The sequence below is a fragment of the Coregonus lavaretus genome (genome assembly GCF_964263955.1).
Source record: "Coregonus lavaretus genome assembly, contig: HAP1_SCAFFOLD_565, whole genome shotgun sequence".
In the NCBI taxonomy this organism is placed as follows: Eukaryota; Metazoa; Chordata; class Actinopteri; order Salmoniformes; family Salmonidae; genus Coregonus; species Coregonus lavaretus.
This window is the reverse complement of record NW_028166105.1, coordinates 290,826-317,060: the sequence shown is the minus strand read 5'-3', so window position 1 is coordinate 317,060 and position 26,235 is coordinate 290,826. Positions and strand designations below refer to the sequence as shown.

The following is a 26,235-nucleotide window of genomic DNA, read 5'->3' as shown; positions in this document are numbered from 1 at the left end:
CTGATGGGGTATGACAGTTGAACTGAGCTCATGAGGCATTTATAAGTTAGATTCTGGGTTCTGATGGGGTATGACAGTTGAACTGAGCTCATGAGGCATTTATAAGTTAGATTCTGGGTTCTGATGGGGTATGACAGTTGAACTGAGCTCATGAGGCATTTATAAGTTAGATTCTGGGTTCTGATGGGGTATGACAGTTGAACTGAGCTCATGAGGCATTTATAAGTTAGATTCTGGGTTCTGATGGGGTATGACAGTTGAACTGAGCTCATGAGGCATTTATAAGTTAGATTATGGGTTCTGATGGGGTATGACAGTTGAACTGAGCTCATGAGGCATTTATAAGTTAGATTCTGGGTTCTGATGGGGTATGACAGTTGAACTGAGCTCATGAGGCATTTATAAGTTAGATTCTGGGTTCTGATGGGGTATGACAGTTGAACTGAGCTCATGAGGCATTTATAAGTTAGATTCTGGGTTCTGATGGGGTATGACAGTTGAACTGAGCTCATGAAGCATTTATAAGTTAGATTCTTCAAGAATCAATGGGTACATACTGTATCATTAATTTATAGGTCAAAAAATGGATTTAGCAACTGCCGATTACCTCATTAAGTTTCTTTTTGGCATCTTTTGACTTTCTGTTTTGTACACCAGCTTCAAACAGTTATTTCTCAGCGGTTAAGATGGTACCATGTTTTGTCACACAAACTGAAATTAGACAAACTATTAGCATTTTTGCAACCAGGCAAATGTCTCATAAAACTTTCCAGTAATCCAGTCTACTAGTTTCCCCACTGAACCTTTTAACATTTCCAACATCCAAGACACCCAGGTAGATTGACTTCTCAATGAGATAATCTGGGATTCTCATCATCATTTGGACTGAATCTATCTCCATGAAGGGCAACATCACACACACACACGTCATTTAGCAGACGCTCTTATCCAGAGCAACTTACAGTTAGTGAGTGCATAAATTATTTTTATTTTTTTCAGCCAGCCAGCCAGCCATTTTTATTTTTTTCAGGCTGGCTGGCTGGCTGGTCTAAAGTAGTGCACTATAAAGGGAATAGGGTTCCAGGTCTAAAGTAGTGCACTATAAAGGGAATAGGGTTCCAGGTCTAAAGTAGTGCACTATAAAGGGAATAGGGTTCCAGGTCTAAAGTAGTGCACTATAAAGGGAATAGGGTTCCAGGTCTAAAGTAGTGCACTATAAAGGGAATAGGGTTCCAGGTCTAAAGTAGTGCACTATAAAGGGAATAGGGTTCCAGGTCTAAAGTAGTGCACTGTAAAGGGAATAGGGTTCCAGGTCTAAAGTAGTGCACTATAAAGGGAATAGGGTTCCATTTGGGACAACATGTTCTACTAACTCCAGCTTAGCATGTGGTCTTCCAGAGTCAGGGGGAGGTTGTTACTACAACATCTGGAGCCCTGTCTAAAGAGATGAGGAGGAGGAGTCTGAGCAGGAGGAGGAGTCGGAGGAAGAGGAGTCTGAGCAGGAGGAGGAAGAGGGGGAGGAGGAGGAGTCTGAAAAGAGGTTACATTTTAGTCATTTAGCAGACGCTCTTATCCAGTGCATTCATTATTTTTTTTAATATATTTTTTTCATACTGGCCCCCGTGGGAATCAAACCCACAACCCTGGCGTTGCAAGCGCCATGCTCTACCAACTGAGCTACATCCCTGCCGGCCATTCCCTCCCCTACCCTGGACGACTTGTGTGCCGCCCCCATGGGTCTCCCGGTCGCGGCCAGCTACGACAGAGCCTGGATTCGAACCAGGATCTCTAATGGCACAGCTAGCACTGAGATGCAGTGCCTTAGACCACTGCGCCACTCGGGAGACAGGGTTAGTTCAATACCTGCTGGCGTCCAGAAAGAAAACAAATACTTTTTCGGTAAGGTCTGGCAAACACACGTCCAAAACACACACGTATGTAAATACCAACACAGCCTGTATCTGCAAAATCATCACACACAGGCAAGTCGATTAGTATTTTGTGTAAATGGAGAATATGATGGACAAGCTTATTCATAACAATAAAAAGGTTGATAACAAGATGCAATCATTTGCCGTTAGATAATTACAAATAGACAGATATTTCCTAGGCTATTATTTATTTCGTTTCCATGATCATTGCATAATAAATTCCTCACCTTTTCAGTGATGGTTTCATACTCACGTGGTAGCATATAGACCTACAACAAGGTTACTGTTCCAACCATCTCTCGTTTAATTGGACCCACTTCACAGCAGTAAAGATAAGCTATTTCAAGTATTTTGCTCTATAATACCAGGGGTCTCATTTATAAACGTTGCCTACACACAAAATATGCCACAAAACATGCATGTTCCAGTTTTCACGGAACTTGACCTGAGAATTTGCTAATCCTCCTGCAAACTTTAGACCATGCGTGCGCAGTTTCTAGTGGTTGAAGTCTTGCATATTAAGAAGGCTAAAGTAGCCTAGTAAATTTTTGTGCAAATAGGGAATATATGACGAGACTCTTATTCAGAACAAAATAACAGGTAGGCCTAGCTAAATACAATAACAAGATGCAATCATTTGCTGCTAGTGAAAATCCATTTATCTTTACATTCTAAAATAATTAGAAATAGGCATACATTGCCTGTTATTGCAGAACAAAGCCTATACTCGCCAAATAGCCTATAGGCCTACAACAAGTTAGGATTGGCTACCATTCGTCCAATCTCTCATTTAATAGGACCCACTTCACAGTAGTAAATAGATCAGCTACAGTATTTCCAGCAGCCGATTTTGCTCTATGCGATCCGAAGCGCAGTTTAACGTTAGAACAGACGATTCACCTTTTCCGTTGACGTTTGTAGGCGACGTCTGAATGATGTAATGTGACATTTCTTGCGTAGACAATATTTCATTTATAAACATAATACATTATCATAATCATTGCATAATAAATTCCTCACCTTTTCTGGCCATGATGAGTTCATATTCCCGATGTAGCCATACAACAAATTACCATGCGCATTTCTCATTTAATTGGGCCTATTAAAACATTACTGCATTCAAACGATCTGTTTACAGGTCCACAACAATTTGCAATTGTTTTTGTCTTTCAGAAACGGTCAGATAGACCTACAGCAAATGTCACTGTAAAATAAAACATTCTGCCAACATCTTCAAAGACATTTGATCAAGTTCGCCATGGATATTTCCTTTAGATATACTGTGCCTAATTCCAATCCTTCCAAAGTATACAGCAAATAAGGGCGTTATTGTCACCATAAAAGATTGATGATGAGTGTATTTCATAACGCTAGTTCATGCAGGCACCGTTTTACAACAGGTCTGATTTATAACTGCAAACATGAATGCGCCAAGTTTATACATCTCAATGCTTTTGTGCACATTTATCAATTTATAAATATTGTGTAGAAACTATCCTAAAATACTACTTATAAACGCTATTTTAAATGTTGGTATGCATAGAAAAAGTGTGATGTATCAACCAATCCTATGACGCAAACGTAGGAGGTCGCCATTGATAAATACCAGTTGTTCTCAGCCTCAGTTCTTGTGTATTACTTTGGCTATTTAGCATTTAGAAACGCCCCTAATTAACCAGATATGGTCAAAAATGAACAAGTCGTTCAACAGACTCTTACCCTGCCCCCACCACCCAACAGACTCTTACCCTGCCCCCACCACCCAACAGACTCTTACCCTGCCCCCACCACCCAACAGACTCTTACCCTGCCCCCACCAGCCAAGCCAACGGACTCTTACCCTGCCCCCACCAGCCAAGCCAACGGACTCTTACCCTGCCCCCACCACCCAACAGACTCTTACCCTGCCCCCACCACCCAACAAACTCTTACCCTGCCCCCACCACCCAACGGACTCTTACCCTGCCCCCACCACCCAACGGACTCTTACCCTGCCCCCACCACCCAACAGACTCTTACCCTGCCCCCACCACCCAACAGACTCTTACCCTGCCCCCACCACCCAACAGACTCTTACCCTGCCCCCACCAGCCAAGCCAACGGACTCTTACCCTGCCCCCACCAGCCAAGCCAACGGACTCTTACCCTGCCCCCACCAGCCAAGCCAACGGACTCTTACCCTGCCCCCACCAGCCAAGCCAACGGACTCTTACCCTGCCCCCACCACCCAACGGACTCTTACCCTGCCCCCACCACCCAACGGACTCTTACCCTGCCCCCACCACCCAACAGACTTACCCTGCCCCCACCACCCAACAGACTCTTACCCTGCCCCCCACCACCACCCAGTTGTAAATGTCTACATATTATTATCATCTTTAGATTGTCTCATTCACTTCTCTTGATTTGATTTGATTTATTTTGACCTGCGCTGTTGGAGCCCAGAGCACAAGATTTTGCGTCCCTCTCCATGTGACTAATAAACTCATCTAATCTAATTAACGATGGGATTTTAAAGTGTTTTCTAAAATTGATTATAATATTATTATTATTATTATTATTAATAGTAGCATCATAAATAATGTTATTTCTATTACTGCTTTTACCATGACAACTGTCTAGTAATCATTACTTTCAATGCTGTTAACAAATGTCAGTGCTATAATATTATTTGTGCTATAAAGGCGGTTGACTTTATTGCTTTTTTCCATATTGTTAAACAACATTCTAAGTCACAATACATTCCTTTTAATTGACATGTACAACATGTATTTGACAGGGATACTGCACATCAATCAACATGTCTGTAAATGTGCCAGATTTAGCTGTAGTCCCTGGGCAGGTAGATACACATAGAAAAATACAACGTTATAAAACATTTAGTAAAACATTGTGTATAGATGGGGGCTGATTGGTCCTTCAGCCACTCTCAAGTCATTGGTAAAGGGGAGAGAGGTTGAACAGCTCCTTATATGTCCTTCAGCCACTCTCAAGTCATTGGTAAAGGGGAGAGAGGTTGCACAGCTCCTTATATGTCCTTCAGCCACTCTCAAGTCATTGGTAAAGGGGAGAGAGGTTGAACAGCTCCTTATATGTTCTTCAGCCACTCTCAAGTCATTGGTAAAGGGGAGAGAGGTTGAACAGCTCCTTATATGTCCTTCAGCCACTCTCAAGTCATTGGTAAAGGGGTGAGATGTTTAACAGCTCCTTATATGTCCTTCAGCCTCTCTCAAGTCATTGGTAAAGGGGAGAGAGGTTGAACCGCACCTTATATGTCCTTCAGCCACTCTCAAGTCATTGGTAAAGGGGTGAGAGGTTGAACAGCTCCTTATATGTCCTTCAGCCACTCTCAAGTCATTGGTAAAGGGGAGAGAGGTTGAACAGCTCCTTATATGTCCTTCAGCCACTCTCAAGTCATTGGTAAAGGGGTGAGAGGTTGAGCAGCTCCTTATATGTCCTTCAGCCTCTCTCAAGTCATTGGTAAAGGGGAGAGAGGTTGAACCGCTCCTTATATGTCCTTCAGCCACTCTCAAGTCATTGGTAAAGGGGTGAGAGGTTGAACAGCTCCTTATGTCTGTCAATGGTCAATGTGCTCTCACTGAGAAAACTGCTGATAGACTGAGGTGGTTGTGTTGATATCCAGCCCCTCTCATTAACCTCTATCAGGCCAACACTGTACAATATATTCATAAAATACATTTCTGTGGTTTTAAGTTTAATGCCAAATTCTCAGAGCTATTTTCCCGGACACATTCACAGTGAGTATGCAAATACAGTAAGTAAATTCCAATAACATCACAATACATGTTTACAATGCGTATACAATACATGCTTACAATGCGTATACAATGAAATTTAAAATCTAAACTTTAAAATACACAGACATCAGGTAGGTAGGTGTGTTGGTGTGAGAGAGAGACATAGTTGTATCAACATGTTCTGCTAGATAGGGGTCCATCCCTAGGTACCTAGTGGAGGAATAACTGACCCTCCTGCTAGATAGGGGTCCAGCTAGGTACCTAGTGTAGGACTAACTGACCCTCCTGCTAGATAGGGCTCCAGCTAGGTACCTAGTGGAGGACTAACTGACCCTCCTGCTAGATAGGGGTCCAGCTAGGTACCTAGTGGAGGACTAACTGATCCTCCTGCTAGATAGGGGTCCAGCTAGGTACCTAGTGGAGGACTAACTGACCCTCCTGCTAGATAGGGGTCCAGCTAGGTACCTAGTGGAGGACTAACTGGCCCTCCTGCTAGATAGGGCTCCAGCTAGGTACCTAGTGGAGGACTAACTGACCCTCCTGCTAGATAGGGGTCCAGCTAGGTACCTAGTGGAGGACTAACTGATCCTCCTGCTAGATAGGGGTCCAGCTAGGTACCTAGTGGAGGACTAACTGACCCTCCTGCTAGATAGGGGTCCATACCTAGATACCTAGTGGAGGACTAACTGACCCTCCTGCTAGATAGGGGTCCAGCTAGGTACCTAGTGGAGGACTAACTGACCCTCCTGCTAGAAGATCCACACCTCCAGGAGGCTGCAGAAGGAGAGAGGCTGTGTGGCTGGACCTTTGGTTAGTTTATTGCTATTATAGTGGTCATGTTTGATTGACATTTTCTGTACATTTTCGGGAGCCTGAATTAAAGCAACAGACAACAAGACCATGTTGAACCACCCTGCCTGTCTATTCTGCCTGGTCTCCCCACACCCAGGGGTTGGCTACAACTGTAGATCTGAAGCTGTGTACAAAGACAGAGAGTCCATCTTCCCAAGAAGGTTTATCATCCTGGAACATGACTCAGTTCCTTTTCTCAACACCATGTCGATGATGTCACGTGCCTTCTCTGCCCTCTCAGGTATCCCCTTTATTGAGGCCATTTCCTCCCTTCCTTCCTTCAGACAGAGTGAGTTGCAATCCCATAAAGGATCTAAGGAAGGTCAAGATGTCAACGTGGTGGTGTGTTTTTGACTAGCCAGCTTCATGCTGTAGCACTGGCTTGACGAGGTGAAGAAGTGTCTTTGACTAGCCAGCTTCATGCTGTAGCACTGGCTTGACGAGGTGAAGAAGTGTCTTTGTCTAGCCAGCTTCATGCTGTAGCACTGGCTTGACGAGGTGAAGAAGTGTCTTTGTCTAGCCAGCTTCATGCTGTAGCACTGGCTTGACAAGGTGAATAAGTGTTTTTGTCTAGCCAGCTTCATGCCGTAGCACTGGCTTGACGAGGTGAATAAGTGTTTTTGTCTAGCCAGCTTCATGCCGTAGCACTGGCTTGACGAGGTGAAGAAGTGTCTTTGTCTAGCCAGCTTCATGCCGTAGCACTGGCTTCACGAGGTGAAGAAGTGTCATTGTCTAGCCAGCTTCATGCTGTAGCACTGGCTTGACGAGGTGAAGAAGTGTCTTAGTCCACAGACTAGGAGACAGGCCTCAGTGTCTTCAGATTAGGTTCTACAAGAAAGAGGATGGAGGAGAAGGGAAGAGAGAGATCAGAAAGTATGGAGGAGAAGGGAAGAGAGAGATCAGAAAGTATGGAGGAGAAGGGAAGAGAGAGATCAGAAAGTATGGAGGAGAAGGGAAGAGAGAGATCAGAAAGTATGGAGGAGAAGGGAAGAGAGATCAGAAAGTATGGAGGAGAAGGGAAGAGAGAGATCAGAGAGTATGGAGGAGAAGGTGAGAGAGAGATCAGAAAGTATGGAGGAGAAGGGGGAGTTCCACCTGAGATAATGATGTGATGATGGTCCTATGATGTAACTACAATAAGATAACAGTCATTTATTACAGACAGAAACACAAAAACATGCTTCCATTCTGGAAAAACAGTTCCTCTTTGATCTGGGTAGCTGTGTTTTTATTTGACCTATATTTTAATCATTACACATATTCAAGGGAGGGAGCAAAGAAAACTGTCTTACCTAGATTCACTCAAGTCCCTAACAAGATGGTTTTCATGTTCAACGAGAGCTTTGAGACAAGCTCCCGTCACTTCTGGTCCTTTGGGGATGACTGCTTTCAGTAGTTTTCTCATTCGGTCCTGTTCAGTTGTTTCAGCTGTTATTCTGGAGTGCTCTTCTTCACCAATCATGTTCTTTGACCACAGATCATCTGCTATTGGCATTGAGTTTTTGGTTCGCTGAATTAGTTTAGCCCAGTGTTTCTTCAGAAACTCCTCAGCAGGAATGTCAGGGACTGTTAATGCTGAAGGGGGGGTCAATTAAATTAATATGGCTTTAGGGTTAACAGCAGCTGTTTCTACATCTTCCAGTCTCTCCAGTTATCATTCCTCTGATAGTCATTTATTGTATAGAGCCGACTCCAGGGTTGTGGTCAATTCCAATTAAAGTCAGTCAATTTAAAATAAAAAAATTGAAATAATAGTTTTTCCTATTAGGTTTATTGAGAAGTCATTGAAAATAGATGCCCTTATTAATGTTTTCTCAACAATCTACTCAGAATACTCTATTGTCAAAGTGGGCCTGTCCCCCATACATTCAACATCTGGAAGGTCCCTCAGTCAAGTATAGCATTTCAAGCACAGATTCAACTATATACAAAGACCAGGGATCTTTTAGAAAGCCTCATAAAGAAGGGCAGTGATTGGTAGATGGGTAACAATAACAAATCAGACATTGAATCTCTCTTTAAGCATGGTCAAGTTAATAATTATCCTGTGGGTGATGTATTAAACCACCCAGACACATCAAAGATGCAGTCGTCCTTCTGAACTGAGCTGCAGGACAGGAAGGAAACTGCTTAGTGATGTCACCATGAGTTAATTGGTGATTTTAAAACAGCTACAGAGTTCAATGGCTGTGATGGGAGAAAACTAAGGATGGATCAACAACATTGTAGTGACTCCACAATAATGACTTAAAATAACACAAATATACAGAATAAAAATATTCCAAAACAGAAATACCTTATCGAAATAAGTATTCAGACCCTTTGCTATGATATTTGAAATTGAGCTCAGGTGCATGCTGTTTCCATTGATCATCCTTGAGATGTTTGAACAACTTGATTGGAGTCCACCTGTGGTACATATAATTGATTGGACATGTTTGGGAAGGAACACACCTGTCTATATAAGGTCCCACAGTTGACAGTGCATGTCAGAGCAAAAACCAAGCCATGAGGTCGAAGGAATTGTCCGTAGAGCTCCGAGACAGGATTGTGTCGAGGCCCAGATCTGGGGAAGGGTACCGAAACAGTTCTGCAGCATTGAAGGTCTCAAAGAACACAGTGGCCTCTATCATTCTTAAATGGAAGAAGTTTGGAACCACCAAGACTCTTCCTAGAGCTGGCCGCCTGGCTAAACTGAGCAATCGGGGGAGAAGGGCCTTGGTCAGGGAGGTGACCAAGAACCTGATGGTCACTCTGAAAGAGCTCCAGAGCTCCTCTGTGGAGATGGGAGAACCTTCCAGAAGGACAACCATCTCTGCAGAACTCCACCAATCAGGCCTTTATGGTAGAGTGGCCAGACGGAAGCTACTCCTCAGTAAAAGACACATGACAGCCCGCTTGGAGTTTGCCAAAAGGCACCTAAAGGACTCTCAGACCATGAGAAACAAGATTCTCTGGTCTGATGAAACCAAGATTGAACTCTTTGGCCTGAATGCCAAGCGTCACATCTGGAAGAACCCTGGCACCATCCCTACGGTGAAGCATGGTGGTGGCAGCATCATGCTGTGGGGATGTTTTTCAGTGGCAGGGACTGGGAGACTAGTCAGGATCGAGGGAAAGATGAATGGAGCAAAGTACAGAGAGATCCTTAATGAAAACCTGCTCCAGAGCGCTCAGGACCTCAGACTGGGGCGAAGGTTCACCTTCCAACAGGACAACGACCCTAAGCACACAGACAAGACAACGCAGGAGTGGCTCCGGGACAAGTCTCTGAATGTCCTTGAGTGGCCCAGCCAGAGCCTGGACTTGAACCCGATCGGACATCTCTGGAGACCTGTAAATAGCTGTGCAGCGACGCGCCCCATCCAACCTGACAGAGCTTGAGAGGATCTGCAGAGAAGAATGGGAGAAACTCCCCAAATACAGGTGTGCCAAGCTTCTAGCATCATACCCAAGAAGAATCGAGGCTGTTATCGCTGCCAAAGGTGCTTCAACAAAGTACTGAGTAAAGGGTCTAAATACTTATGTAAATGTGATTTTATTTTATATATACACATTTGCAAAAATGTCTAAAACCTGTTTTTGCTTTGTCATTATGGGGTGTTGTGTGCAGATTGATGAGGGGGAAAAAACGATTTAATCAATTTTATAATAAGGCTGTAACGTAACAAAATGTGGAACAATTCAAGGGGTCTGAATACTTTCCGAATGCACTGTAACTCATGTTTACTTACTTGTTGAATGGGTGGCAGTAATGTATTCATCTGAAAGATAAACAAAATGAGGTTATATCACTCTAAATAGCATCTGTTACAAAAGTACAAAGTTATGATTGACATATGCTCCTACCTTGTGATACCACTTCTTTCCATGCAATCCTCTCATCATCACCGAATAACTCCATCTCAATGTCAACCCCTGTCATTTTCACAACCGCCTTGAAAAAGCTTGGTGTGGAGTCTCTATGTATGAGATGAATCTTCTGGAGAGAGATGGAGAGAACGAGAGAGAGATTGCTTGCAATGTAAACATATGTTTCCCATGCCAATAAAGCCATGTGAATTGAGAGCCATCGAGCGACAGAGAGCAATGGATAGAAATGTGACTTAAATGTCAGATTCATGTTCTTAGTCTACTAAAACTGTACCTGTGGATTGATGGCGGTAGAACAGGGAATGTTCAGTCTGAAGTAACTATTCAGTTTGAAGGCCTGCTCTGGTCTTGAGATGAGAACCCTTGAAGACCCTTGAGACTTTTCCTGTTGTTCCACAGCCTGCGAAACGAGGCATGGAATACACAGCCAGTCAATGTATAGTCTTATTCAAACATTATTCAGAAAACTAGCAACACACTATTATCTTCATGTTATGAGTGTCAACATAAACCGTACCACTGCTTAGTTAAGGTCACCTCTAAAATAATGGTACCTCACCTGTATTTGGCTGGGGTTACTGGGGAACAGGTATAGGCGTGGAATTAGTGTTTGCTTTTTCACTGTCATATAGAGCATCAGCTCACAGTGGACATCTATGTTCCACGAAAAGATATAGCTCAGTATAACAGAGATAACTGAGAACTTGGGATGGAGAATCTTAGCATGGAATCTGGTGACCTCATGCACTTCCTCAAAAGACACTCCATGTTCCTCTACATGAAGAATCTTCATCTCATTCCTCAGGGAAGGGTTGGTCCCTGAACAACACAATAAAAAGGAGACAGAAAGACAAATATTGTATTATTCATCCAACTAAAACACAAAGAATATGCAGTATCAGATCACAGTAAACTCAAACTCCCAGAATATTCATTCATTCATTCAGGAAGTGAAACTCAGTTACATGGAAATGTCTTTCTGAATACTATGTCAATATGGTTTTACCTAAACAGACAAAGTGTGGCAGATGAACTTCCTCCAGTTCACCTAACTCCATAGTGATGTCCAGCAATGGACCACCTTGTCCGTACTGCATGTCTTTCAGAAGGTGACTGTAGGGATACCAGTTCCTGAAGTGATACTTCAGAATGACATCTCTGTCACACACCCAGTGGAGCCCAGACACTGTGCACTCATAACGCCCTTTGGGTGTCCTGTGCCTGAGGGCAACAACAAGATATGGTAGAGAGGGTCAATCGTCAAATGGAGAGGTTGGATTAGAAGCCTATTCCCAAAGGTAATGGGGAAATACACTAGCAAGTTGAATGAAATGTTAAAAGTAGTTATTTTACCTGAACATTGGCACTCCCTGGACAGTGGAAGTCAAGGGTTCAATCTGAAGCCAGTGTGTGGAGTCCTGAACAAGGACAAGCATGTCAGTTATACATATGGGGCCAGTTTCCTGGACACAGATTGAGTCTAGTGCTGGACTTAAAGCATGATCAATGGAAGTTTCAATAGAAAGTTATTTAAGGTCCAGGACTAGGCTTAATCTGTGTCCGGGAAACTGGCCCATTAACCAAAGTAACTAATCTAATGTCTTTATTCAATGTTACATGGAATGCTGGTGATTTATCCAATTAAACTGTCTAATGACAAAATATGACAACAGCTAAAATCCTGCATTCCTACAAGCAGAACACAGGACTGTCTATATCCCAGTATGAATGGTTGGTCAGTACACACCTGGCTTTCAGACTGTGTTTATATTACTAAAGCAGAACACAGGACTGTCTATATCCCAGTATGAATGGTTGGTCAGTACACACCTGGCTTTCAGACTGTGTTTATATTACTAAAGCAGAACACAGGACTGTCTATATCCCAGTATGAATGGTTGGTCAGTACACACCTGGCTTTCAGACTGTGTATATATTACTAAAGCAGAACACAGGACTGTCTATATCCCAGTATGAATGGTTGGTCAGTACACACCTGGCTTTCAGACTGTGCCTGACTCCTGAAGGTATGTAAAAGTAAGAATTGACATTATGACTTACCTCAACATGGTCACAAGTCTTACAGCTCTGAGGAATCCCTGAAGTCAAAAGTTGTTATTTAAAATGGAAAATCTCATGTAATAACTAATTAATAATTATTAAATAGACTTGTAATAAAAATCTATATATGTTAGCAACAGTCTCATTAGCACACAGTGTATATTAATGAATGTTTGTGGAAGCAGGAAACAACATGGTTCTGGTCCATGTTTTGGAGATGTTGGGGGCCTGATTTCTGGTAGATCCCAGGATGAGAGCTTAAAAGGTAGAGTCAGCTAAATGATGTTGTACGTGCACCACCGCAGATATTGTGATGAGCAAGATGCCTTATTTCTCTCTCACACAGTCACACACAGTATCTGCCCATGTGCACGGGTTCTCTTCACTCTCTTACAGCGTGGTAGTCACGGGACCAAAACAGCTGAGAAGTTTAGCATCGCGCTCTAATGCCCTTACAGTGAGGGAAAAAAGTATTTGATCCCCTGCTGATTTTGTACGTTTGCCCACTGACAAAACATGATCAGTCTAATTTTAATGGTAGGTTTATTTGAACAGTGAGAGACAGAATAACAACAAAAAAATCCAGAAAAAAGCATGTAAAAAATGTTATAAATTGATTTGCATTTTAATGAGGGAAATAAGTATTTGACCCCTCTGCAAAACATGACTTGTTGGCAATCACAGAGGTCAGACGTTTCTTGTAGTTGGCCACCAGGTTTGCACACGTCTCAGGAGGGATCTTCTCCAAGTCATTAAGGTTTCGAGGCTGACGTTTGGCAACTCGAACCTTCAGCTCCCTCCACAGATTTTCTATGGGCTAGGCCACTCCAGGACCTTAATGTTCTTCTTCTTGAGTCACTCCTTTGTTGCCTTGGCCATGTGTTTTGGGTCATTGTCATGCTGGAATACCCATCCACGACCCATTTTCAATGCCCTGGCTGAGGGAAGGAGGTTCTCACCCAAGATTGAAAGGTACATGGCCCCGTCCTAAGTCCCTTTGATGCGGTGAAGTTGTCCTGTCCCCTTAGCAGAAAAACACCCCCAAAGCATAATGTTTCCACCTCCATGCTTGACAGTGGGGATGGTGTTCTTGGGGTCATAGGCAGCATTCCTCCTCCTCCAAACACGGCGAGTTGAGTTATTGCCAAAGAGCTCGATTTTGGTCTCATCTGACCTCAACACTTTCACCCACCCATTCAGATGTTCATTGGCAAACTTCAGACGGCCCTGTATATGTGCTTTCTTGAGCAGGGGGACCTTGCGGGCGCTGCAGGATTTCAGTCCTTCACGGCGTAGTGTGTTACCAATTGTTTTCTTGGTGACTATGGTCCCAGCTGCCTTGAGATCATTGACAAGATCCTCCCTTGTAGTTCTGGGCTGATTCCTCACCATTCTCATGATCATTGCAACTCCACGAGGTGAGATCTTGCATGGAGCCCCAGGCCGAGGGAGATTGACAGTTATTTTGTGTTTCTTCCATTTGCAAATAATCGTACCAACTGTTGTCACCTTCTCACCAAGCTGCTTGGCGATGGTCTTGTAGCCCATTCCAGCTTTGTGTAGGTCTACAATCTTGTCCCTGACATCCTTGGAGAGCTCTTTGGTCTTGGCCATGGTGGAGAGTTTGGAATCTGATTGATTGATTGCTTGCTTCTGTGGACAGGTGTCTTTTATACAGGTAACAAACTGAGATTAGGAGCACTCCCTTTAAGATTGTGCTCCTAATCTCAGCTCGTTACCTGTATAAAAGGCACCTGGGAGCCAGAAATCTTTCTGATTGAGAGGGGGTCAAATACTTATTTCCCTCATTAAAATGCAAATCAATTTATAACATTTTTGAAATGCATTTTTCTGGATTTTTGTTGTTGTTATTCTGTCTCTCACTGTTCAAATAAACCTACCATTAAAATTATAGACTGATCATGTCTTTGTCAGTGGGCAAACGTACAAAATCAGCAGGGGATCAAATATTTTTTTCCCTCACTGTAGTTGTTGCAGAAATTGACCCACATTGCTATTTACTTTGTGCATCTACATCATATTGCTGACTCTACATTTAAGTTTGTTTTGACCAAATAGATCATGATTGTGTTCCTTGCCTGGGACTCAAGTATAATGAACGCTTTAAAATTATTTTGATTGAAAAACAATTAAATCAGTTAACACTCACATTTCTCAGGTCCAGGCTTGATACATTTACATTTACATTTGAGTCATTTAGCAGACGCTCTTATCCAGAGCGACTTACAGGAGCAATTAGGGTTAAGTGCCTTGCTCAAGGGCACATCGACAGATTTTTCACCTTGTCGGCACTCTCCACCATGGTCTCTGCTGTTCTCAGGTCCAGACTTGATACAACACTCTCCACCATGGTCTCTGCTGTTGGTAAAGCAGAAGGATAGACTGTGATTAAACTAAATACAACTTATAAAGGCTTTATATAGCATACATACAGTCTTCATAAGCAATACAAAGGTGTATAACGGGTGATAGAACCACTCCCTATGGTGGCCTAAATTTACATTTACGTCATTTAGCAGACGCTCTTATCCAGAGCGACTTACAAATAGGTGCATTCACCTTATAGCCAGTGGGATCACCACTTTACAATGTTTTAATTTCATATATATATTTTTGTTTTTGTTATATAATGGTATTAATTATTATTTTTTTTTTTTTTTTTTTGGGGGGGGGTTGGGGTAAGGGGGGGGTAGAAGGATTACTTTATCCTATCCCAGGTATTCCTTAAAGAGGTGGGGTTTCAAATGTCTCCGGAAGGTGGTGAGTGACTCCGCTGTCCTGGCGTCGTGAGGGAGCTTGTTCCACCATTGGGGTGCCAGAGCAGCGAACAGTTTTGACTGGGCTGAGCGGGAACTATGCTTCCGCAGAGGTAGGGGAGCCAGCAGGCCAGAGGTGGATGAACGCAATGCCCTCGTTTGGGTGTAGGGACTGATCAGAGCCTGAAGGTACGGAGGTGCCGTTCCCCTCACAGCTCCGTAGGCAAGCACCATGGTCTTGTAGCAGATGCGAGCTTCAACTGGAAGCCAGTGGAGTGTGCGGAGGAGCGGGGTGACGTGAGAGAACTTGGGAAGGTTGAACACTAGACGGGCTGCGGCATTCTGGATGAGTTGTAGGGGTTTAATGGCACAGGCAGGGAGCCCAGCCAACAGCGAGTTGCAGTAATCCAGACGGGAGATGACAAGTGCCTGGATTAGGACCTGTGCCGCTTCCTGTGTAAGGCAGGGTCGTACTCTCCGAATGTTGTAGAGCATGAACCTACAGCATCGGGTCACCGCCTTGATGTTAGCGGAGAACGACAGGGTGTTGTCCAGGGTCACGCCAAGGCTCTTCGCACTCTGGGAGGAGGACACAACGGAGTTGTCAACCGTGATGGCGAGATCATGGAACAGGCAGTCCTTCCCCGGGAGGAAGAGCAGCTCCGTCTTGCCAAGGTTCAGCTTGAGGTGGTGATCCGTCATCCATACTGATATGTCTGCCAGACATGCAGAGATGCGATTCGCCACCTGGTTATCAGAAGGGGGAAAGGAGAAGATTAGTTGTGTGTCGTCAGCGTAGCAATGATAGGAGAGGCCATGTGAGGATATGACAGAGCCAAGTGACTTGGTGTATAGGGAGAATAGGAGAGGGCCTAGAACTGAGCCCTGGGGGACACCAGTGGTGAGAGCACGTGGTGCGGAGACAGCTTCTCGCCACGCCACTTGGTAGGAGCGACCGGTCAGGTAGGACGCAATCCAAGAGTGAGCCGCACCGGAGATGCCCAGCTCGGAGAGGGTGGAGAGGAGGATCTGATGGTTCACAGTATCAAAGGCAGCAGACAGGTCTAGAAGGACAAGAGCAGAGGAGAGAGAGTTAGCTTTAGCAGTGCGGAGAGCCTCCGTGACACAGAGAAGAGCAGTCTCAGTTGAATGACCAGTCTTGAAACCTGACTGGTTTGGATCAAGAAGGTCATTCTGAGAGAGATAGCAAGAGAGTTGGCTAAAGACGGCACGCTCAAGAGTTTTGGAGAGAAAAGAAAGAAGGGATACTGGTCTGTAGTTGTTGACATCAGAGGGATCGAGTGTTGGTTTTTTGAGAAGGGGTGCAACTCTCGCTCTCTTGAAGACGGAAGGGACATAGCCAGCGGTCAAGGATGAGTTGATCAGTGAGGTGAGGTAAGGGAGAAGGTCACCGGAGATGTTCTGGAGAAGGGAGGAGGGGATAGGGTCAAGCGGGCAGGTTGTTGGGCGGCCTGCCGTCACAAGTCGCAAGATTTTATCTGGAGAGAGAGGGGAGAAAGAAGTCAAAGCATAGGGTAGGGCAGTGTGAGCAGGACCAGCAGTGTCATTTGACTTAACAAACGAGGATCGGATGTCGTCAACCTTCTTTTCAAAATGGTTGACGAAGTCATCCACAGAGATGGAGGAGGGGGAGGGGGGGGGGGGTTCAGCAGGGAGGAGAATGTGGCAAAGAGCTTCCTAGGGTTAGAGGCAGATGCTTGGAATTTAGAGTGGTAGAAAGTGGCCTTAGCAGCAGAAACAGATGAAGAAAATGTAGAGAGGAGGGAGTGAAAAGATGCCAGGTCCGCAGGGAGTCTAGTTTTCTTCCATTTCCGCTCAGCTGCCCAGAGCTCTGCTCTGTGAGCTCGCAATGAGTCATCAAGCCATGGAGCTGGAGGGGTTTCATCAGGTCCTTCAGCTCCATAGCCACCCCGCTCACCTCTCTCCTGAAGGGTGGGCCTCAGAAGCTGGCCTGGAACCCTGAGGCTGACGCTGCCTTCAAGAGGCTGAAGGAGAGGTTCACCACAGCACCCATCCTAAAACACCCAGATCCATCTCGTCCTTTCATCCTGGAGGTGGACGTGGGTACGGTCCTCTCCCAGCGGCACAGTAAGCCAGAGAAAATTTATCCCTGTGCCTTTTTCTCTAAAAAGCTTAGCCCCGCAGAGAGGAACTATGTAGTTGGAGACAGGGAGCTGTTGGCGGTGGTCCTCGCTCTGGAGGAATGGAGACACTGGCTGGAGGGCGCAGTCCATCCATTCCGGATTCTTACTGACCACCGGAATTTGGAGCACATACGGGCAGAAAAACGGATGAACTCTCGTCAACCCAGGTGGGCCCAATTTCTCACTCGCTTCCAATTCATTCTGTCCTACCGCCCAGGATCCCAGAATGTGAAGGCCGACGCACTCTCCAGGATGCACCATACCGGAGAAAGGAAGGATCTGGGGGATCCTGCCCTCGTCTCTCATCGTTGCTCCTGTCGTTTGGGATGTGGACGAAGACATCCGCCTGGTGGCTCAGGAGGACCCAGCGCCTGCCAACGCCCCTCCGGGTCGCGTGTATGTACCCACCAGTGTCCGTGACCGCCTGCTGATCTGGGCGCACACCACCCTTACGGCAGGGCACTCTGGTATTATGCGCACCCTGCATTCTCTAGCCCAAAAATAATGGTGGCCCACCTTGGCTTCTGATGTCTCCCGCTATGTCAACTCCTGTTCCGTATGTGCCCAAACGAGGACACCTCGGAACGCCCCGGCAGGCAAACTAGTTCCTCTTCCAGTGCCTCAGCAACCTTGGTCACACCTGTCCATAGACTGTCACCGACCTTCCACGTTCTGACGGCTTCACCACAGTCATGGTGGTCGTAGATCGTTTCTCCAAATCATGCGTTTTTTTGCCACTAACTGGTCTTCCTTCTGCTCTCCAGGTCGCTGAGGTCCTGTTCCAACAGGTCTTCCAGCATTATGGACTTCCGGAGGACATTGTCTCGGACCGTGGCCCCCAATTCACCTCCCGAGTGTGGAAGGCTTTCCTGGAGAAGATCGGGGCCACGGCCAGCCTCACTTCCGGGTATAGGCCTCAGTCGAATGGGCAGGTGGAGCGCATGAACCAGGAGCTGGGGAGGTTTCTTCGTTGCCACTGTCAGGACCGGCAGGGTGAGTGGGCAAGATTTCTTCCCTGGGCAGAATATGCCCAGAACTCCCTCGTTCACTCCTCCACAGGGCTCACTCCCTTCCAGTGCGTCCTGGGGTACCAGCCGGCCCTGGCCCCTTGGACACCCAGCCAGACCGACGCGCCTGCTGTCGACGAGTGGTTCCGCAGGGCTGGACAGGTCTGGGACGCCGCCCATGTCCATCTCCAGATGGCCATTCATCGGCAGAAGGACCAAGCCGACCGCCACCGCAGTGAGGATATATTCCTTTCATGCTGATTTTAGAATATTCACATGAAAATGTGTTGCCAATTGGATAGCAACCTAGCTTGTGATACAGATTCTTTGCTCTGGGGAAGAGGCTTCCAGGGGGGGGGCGGAAGAGGGCGGTTACCTTCTTTTAAAGCTACAGTTTGCAATTAGATTTTTTTCAACGTTTGACTTAATGATATAGGCCTATGTGCAGGGCTATTACGGGGACCGTATTACCGCCACACCGGGGGTCATGAGTCATGACGGTAGTTGAATTCCACGTGACCATTTAGTCATGGTAATTAGGCTTCTCCAAGCTCTGATGCTGCTGATGGTCATTAGTAGCCTACCAAACTTGCTAACTGCCTGGTACTCAGCACTCTATTGTCCCTCTAATCACTCTGACATCAATGCAAATGTAATCGAAAATCTAGTCAAACACTTCATGAGAGCCCATGAACTCATGTTGCGCTAATTTCTTATAGGCTATGCAATTGCAACAAAGTGATGGCCTCTATTAAATAGAGGAGGATCCCATCAGCTTTCTATATGCTAGGCCTACAATATTTATTTATCAACTTTTCCTAATATTAAGCACATTGCTTCTCTTTACAACGGGAGTATAGCCTACCTGGCTGGCATGAAAATTAACCATGTGAAAAGCGTCCTCCATTCTATTTTATTTAAGTGCATAGATTACATGTATTTTTTCCCCGCTGCTTTGAGACAGGTGCATGATAATGGTCCATTCTAAATCAAAACGAATTTCACATATTATTTAGTATTCAGTGCATTCGGAAAAGTATTCAAACCCCTTCCCCTTTTCCACATTTTGTTATGTTACAGCATTATTCTAAAATTGATTAAATACTTCTTATTTTTCTCAATCTACACAATTCCCCATAATGACAAAGCAAAAACAGGTTATTAGAAAATGTTTGCAAATGTATTAAAAATAAAAAAAACTGAAATACCTTATTTACATAACTATTCAGACCCTTTGCTATGAGACTCAAAATTGAGCTCAGGTGCATCCTGTTTCCATTGGTCATCCTTGAGATGTTTCTACAACTTGATTGGAGTCCACCTGTGGTAAATTAAATTGATTGGACATGATTTGGAAAGGCACACACCTGCCTATATAAAAGGTCCCACAGTTGACAGATCATGTCACAACAAAGACCAAGCCATGAGGTCGAAGGAATTGTCCGTAGAGCTCCGAGACAGGATTGTGTCGAGGCACAGATCTGGGGAAGGGTACCAAAACATTTCTGCAGCATTGAAGGTCTCCAAGAACACAGTGGCCTCCATCATTCTTAAATGAAAGAAGTTTGGAACCACCAAGACTCTTCCTAGAGCTGACCACCTGGCCAAAACTGAGCAATCGGGGGAAAAGGGCCTCGGTCAGGGGAGGTGACCAAGAACCCGATGGTCACTCTGACAGAGCTCCAGAGTTCCTCTGTGGAGATGGGTGAACCTTCCAGAAGGACAACCATCTTTGCAGCACTCCACCAATCAGGCTTTTATGGTAGAGTGGCCAGACGGAAGCCATTCCTCAGTAAAAGGCACATGACAGCCCGCTTGGAGTTTGCCAAAATGCACCAAAAGGACTCTCAGACCATGAGAAACAAGATTCTCTGGTCTGATGAAACCAAGATTGAACTCTTTGGCCGGATTGCCAAGCGTCACGCCTAGAGGAAACCTGGCACCATCCCTACAGTGAAGCATGGTGGTGGGAGCATCATGCTGTGGGGAAGTTTTTCAGCAGCAGGGACTGGGAGACTAGTTAGGATCGAGGGAAAGATGAACGGAGCAAAGTACAGAGAGATCTTTGATGAAAACCTGCTCCAGAGAGCTCAGGACCTCAGACTGGTTCACTTTCCAACAGGACAACTACCCTAAGCACACAGCCAAGACAATGCAGGAGTGGCTTCGGGACAAGTCTCTGAATATCCTTGAGTGGCCCAGCCAGAGCCAGGACTTGAACCCGATAGAACATCTCTGGAGAGACCTGAAAATACCTGTGCAGCGACGCTCCCCATTCAACCTGACAGAGATTGAGAGGATCTGCAGAGAAGAATGGGAGAAACTCTCCAAATACAGGTGTGCCAAGCTTCTAAAAATCCACCTTTCCAGAAATAAGTCTCTCACTGTTGCTGCTTGCTACAGACCCCCCTCAGCCCCCAGCTGTGCCCTGGACACCATATGTGAATTGATCGCCCCCCATTTATCCTCAGAGTTCGTACTGCTTGGTGACCTAAATTGGGATATGCTTAATACCCCGGCCATCCTACAATCCAAACTAGATGCCCTCAATCTCACGCAAATTATCAACGAACCTACCAGGTACAACCCTAAATCCGTAACCATGGGTACCCTCATAGATATCATCCTGACTAACTTACCCTCTAAATACACCTCCGCTGTCTTCAACCAGGATCTCAGCGATCACTGCCTTATTGCCTGCGTCCGTAACGGGTCCGCGGTCAAACGACCACCCCTCATCACTGTCAAACGCTCCCTAAAACACTTTAGCGAGCAGGCCTTCCTAATTGACCTGGCCCAGGTATCCTGGATGGATATAGATCTCATTCTGTCAGTAGAGGATGCCTGGTTGTTCTTTAAAAGTAATTTCCTCTCAATCTTAAATAAACATGCCCCATTCAAAAAATACAGAACGAAGAACAGATATAGCCCCTGGTTCTCCTCAGACTTGACTGCCCTTGACCAGCACAAAAACATCCTGTGGCGTACTGCATTAGCATCAAATAGCCCCCGCGATATGCAACTTTTCAGGGAAGTTAGGAACCAATATACACAAGCAGTCAGGAAAGCAAAGGCTAACTTTTTCAAACAGAAATTTGCATCCTGTAGCACTAACTCCAAAAAGTTTTGGGACACTGTAAAGTCCATGGAGAATAAGAGCACTTCCTCCCAGCTGCCTACTGCACTGAGGCTAGGAAACACTATCACCACCGATAAATCTACAATAATCGAGAATTTCAACAAGCATTTTGCTACGGCTGGCCATGCTTTCCACCTGGCTACCACTACCCCGGCCACCAACTCTGCACCCTCCGCTGCAACTTGCCCATGCCCCCCCCCGCTTCTCCTTCACACAAATTCAGACAGCTGATGTTCTGAAAGAGCTGCAAAATCTGGACCCCTACAAATCAGCTGGGATAGACAATCTGGACCCTTTCTTTCTAAAACTAGCCGCCGAAATTGTCGCAACCCCTATTACTAGTCTGTTCAACCTCTCTTTCGTAACGTCTGAGATCCCCAGAGATTGGAAAGCTGCCGCGGTCATCCCCCTCTTCAAAGGGGGTGACACTCTAGAAAAGTATTTGAAAGCCAAGTTAACAAACTGATCACCGACCATTTCGAATCCCACCGTACCTTCTCCGCTATGCAATCCGGTTTCCGAGCTGGTCATGGGTGCACTTCAGCCACGCTCAAGGTCCTAAACGATATTATAACCGCGATCGATAATAGACAGTACTGTGCAGCCGTCTTCATCGACCTGGCCAAGGCTTTCGACTCTGTCAACCACCGCATTCTTATTGGCAGACTAAATAGCCTTGGTTTCTCAAATGACTGCCTCGCCTGGTTCACCAACTACTTCTCAGATAGAGTTCAGTGTGTCAAATCGGAGGGCCTGTTGTCTGGACCTATGGCAGTCTCTATGGGGGTGCCACAGGGTTCAATTCTTGGGCCGACTCTTTTCTCCGTGTATATCAATGATGTCGCTCTTGCTGCTGGTGACTCTCAGATCCACCTCTACGCAGACGACACCATTTTGTATACATCTGGCCCTTCATTGGACACTGTGTTAACAAACCTCCAAACGAGCTTCAATGCCATACAACACTCCTTCAGTAGCCTCCAACTGCTCTTAAACACTAGTAAAACTAAATGCATGCTCTTCAATCGAACGCAGCTGGCACCCGCCCACCCGACTAGAATCCCCACTCTCGACGGGTCTGACCTAGAGTATGTGGACAACTACAAATACCTAGGTGTCTGGTTAGACTGTAAACTCTCCTTCCAGACTCACATTAAGAATCTCCAATCCAAAGTTAAATCTAGAATCGGCTTCCTATTTTGCAACAAAGCCTCCTTCACTCATGCTGCCAAACATGCCCTCGTAAAACTGACTATCCTACCGATCCTTGACTTCGGCGATGTCATTTACAAAATAGCCTCCAACACTCTACTCAGCAAATTGGATGTAGTCTATCACAGTGCCATCCGTTTTGTCTCCAAAGCCCCATACACTACCCACCACTGTGACCTGTACGCTCTTGTTGGCTGGTCCTCACTACATGTTCGTCGTCAAACCCACTGGCTCCAGGCCATCTATAAATCACTGCTAGGCAAATCCCCGCCTTATCTTAGCTCATTGGTCACCATAGCAGCACCCACCCGTAGTCTGCGCTCCAGCAGGTATATCTCACTGGTCATTCCCAAAGCCAACACCTCCTTTGGCCGCCATTCCTTCCAGCTCTCTGCTGCCAATGACTGGAACGAATTGCAAAAATCTCTGAAGCTGGAGACTCTTATCTCCCTCACTAACTTTAAGCATCAGTTGTCAGAGCACCTTACCGATCACTGCACCTGTACACAGCCCATCTGAAATTAGCCCACCCAACTACCTCATCCCTATATTGTTATTTATTTTGCACCCCAGTATCTCTATTTGTACATAATCTCTTGCACATCTAGCATTCCAGTGTTAATACTAATTGTAATTATTTTGCACTATAGCCTATTTATTGCCTTACCTCCATAACTTGCTAAATTTGCACACACTGTATATATATTTTCTGTAGTATTTTTTTTTGACTTTATGTATTTTTACCCCATATGTAACTCTGTGTTGTTGTTTTTATAGCACTACTATGCTTTATCTTGGCCAGGTCGCAGTTGTAAATGAGAACTTGTTCTCAACTGGCTTACCTGGCTAAATAAAGGTGAAATAAAAATAAAATAAAATAAATAGTGTCATACCCAAGAAGACTCAAGGCTGTAATATATGTCAAAGGTGCTTCAACAAAGTACTGAGTAAAGGGTCTGAATATTTGTATTTTTTAAAATAAATTTGCTACAATTTCTAAAAACCTGTTTTTTTGCTTTGTCATTTTGGGGTATTGTGTGTAGATTGATGAGGGGGTAAAAACTAATTTAATCAATTTTAGAATACGGCTGTAACGTAACAAAATGTGGAAAAAGTCAAGGGGTCTGAGGGTAGACGATGATCACACAAGTGTGTTAAAATCCATTTAATCCATTTTATTTAGAAATTCTTTAGTAAGTTACACTTCAAAGCTAAGTCTAGTTGTCTTATTTTAATTATTTAAATAAAATATGGGGGGGAAATGGTGTTGAACATGTCAGCATTCATATCCGCCCTGGGGAGATTGATGTAAAATCCCTCTTTTTAACTCACCTTTAATTTTCTTTGTTCTTTCTTTGTTGTTCCTTTTCCAAACAATCCATTATGTACAATTATAACTAAATATGATTTGAATAATGCAAGATTTTAAATCCCAGCAGTCTTTAAAAGTACATTCAGGAGCAAAAGGTTTTCAATAGTTGTTTTTAACTCATAAAAAAAAAAAAATTCATTGGAATATAATATTGGAATGGAATATAACTAATAACATTGGAATATAACATTTAATAACAATAACTTAACTCAGTGTAACATTGATGTGTCAACTCGCTTATGCTCTGCTATTGCACGATTTTAATTTGTACATAGGTCACAAATAAAACTATCCGCAGTAAAATTGGAACACAACTCATGAGCCCACCTCCTTCACTGCTCACATCTAATCCAGTCCCCACCTGTGACTGAAAACAGGGGGATAGATGCCAATTGAAAAGCTCTCTCTTAAAAACGTAGCTAGCTATCTAGCTATATGACATAAAATTCTATGTAAAATAGCTAAAAGGTTATAAAGTAACATTAATTGTAAAGCTATCAGTCCCTAGTGGAAACATTTACAATTGCAATCAAGTTACGTTTTCTTTTTAATGTATGTTACCTCAGACGATCTGGTAGTAAGGTTGCTAGCTAGCACTCCTAGCATTTACTGCTAGTGAAGTTGCTAGCTAGCAAGTTAGCATAAACTAGCACTAACTGGGCTAGTCAATGTCTAGATGACAGGTAGAAACACATTCATAACCATAAAGGGGTAACTAGCCCCCCTGGGCGAGTTGCCCCCAACACACTTATCCAACATATTACTACTTTACTCAAAGATTATCTAAATTGTTCTCTCTAAACAAGTGGATTATTTAATCTTAAGGCTTACCTACTTGTATATTTAAAAAACAAATATAGATCTAACTTCATTGGAATACATCTCCAACTTCTACCATTTAAAAAAATTTGATCAATTTACCACAAAATCGTTTTGTTGAAATATCTCCAAAAGTTGTGATGACATAGAGGACATTTTTTGTTGAGCAAAAGCAGTGGCAGCCAGGGAAAGTGTTGGAAAAATATTTTGGCGACATCTTATGGTCTTAATGTGAATTACGGGGGGGGGGGGAGAAGTTAGCCCAGGGGGCTAGTTACCTCCTAGTACCCTGAAATGAATAAATAGTCTAATAGCTTTTCAACATTTTAAGCTAAACGTTCTCATCTGTTGCGTCAGGCTCATTGCTTAAAACAGGTTTTTTGATGCTAGTGGTTGTATTAATTTGGGATCTATCGCATCCCACAACGATCCCAGACCGTTTTTTGGAATATTTATTTCTCGCACAGAACAGGTCAACTTTTGTACTATGGGGATAGTAGATTGACATAGGCTAGTGCTTTTGCTGTTCGTTAGGCCTACTCATCTTGTTGGCTGACGAAAATAAATTGTGGACAGTTCTTCCAATATCTTCAATATGCGCCTCGGAATTGGACATGCGCAGTTTTGTCCCCGATGTGTCGGTCTTCACTTGAGCCTGTGAGAAAGACCAGATCACATGACGGAGGGCCATGTGTAGGGCTGAACGATTAATTGCATTCGCGATAATATCGCGATTTGACTGAACGCGATTTTCTAATCGCAACGTGCGCGATTTGAGGTGGTCACGTGACGCGACTTTTCATGCTGTCCAGCGCAATGGCCTCTTGCTCGACGGAACAGTCAGAAACTGACACAGCTGATACTTTAATATCGAAGAGGAACAGCACGTCGGTGGTGTGGAACTATTTTGGTTTTAAAAAAGAAGATGCTGAGCAGCGTCAGGTGTTGTGCAGAGCATGCCGTGCTCCGATTGCTACTTCACGGGGTAACACTACAAACCTGTTTCAGCACTTAAAAAAAATACCACAAATCAATGCATGACAGTTGTATGACCAAAATGCCGAGCATCAGTGCGCGAGACAAGCCAAATACCTCAAGACAGGGATCACTGACAGAAATGTTCGAAAGTGTCACTCCATATGAACGTAATTCAAAACGGCACGGAGAAATCACTCGGACAATAACCGAGTTCATAGCCAAAGATATGATGCCTCTCAGTCGCAGAGGCAGAGATAAACAATTACCTGATGACTCCTACCATTGATGGAG

The 26,235-nt window shown here is 44.5% G+C and overlaps 1 protein-coding gene across 2 annotated transcripts in view; it reads right to left on the bottom strand.

Moving 5' to 3' along the window:
• Positions 1 to 4,598: 4,598 nt before the first annotated feature.
• Positions 4,599 to 26,235, bottom strand: part of LOC311114418 (NACHT, LRR and PYD domains-containing protein 1 homolog) — a 28,813-nt gene continuing 7,176 nt past the window's right edge. For both annotated transcript variants that reach the window (XM_084189670.1, XM_084189669.1), the window contains exons 3-12: positions 14,778 to 14,854; positions 12,476 to 12,513; positions 11,768 to 11,832; positions 11,421 to 11,635; positions 10,974 to 11,233; positions 10,689 to 10,814; positions 10,391 to 10,523; positions 10,276 to 10,305; positions 7,834 to 8,116; positions 4,599 to 7,369 (exon numbers count right to left, since the gene is read on the bottom strand). In XM_084189670.1, coding sequence (XP_084045796.1) covers positions 7,363 to 7,369; positions 7,834 to 8,116; positions 10,276 to 10,305; positions 10,391 to 10,523; positions 10,689 to 10,814; positions 10,974 to 11,233; positions 11,421 to 11,635; positions 11,768 to 11,832; positions 12,476 to 12,513; positions 14,778 to 14,854 — 1,234 coding nt within the window. In that variant the 3' untranslated portion in view covers positions 4,599 to 7,362. The remainder of the gene's footprint in view (positions 7,370 to 7,833; positions 8,117 to 10,275; positions 10,306 to 10,390; positions 10,524 to 10,688; positions 10,815 to 10,973; positions 11,234 to 11,420; positions 11,636 to 11,767; positions 11,833 to 12,475; positions 12,514 to 14,777; positions 14,855 to 26,235) is intronic.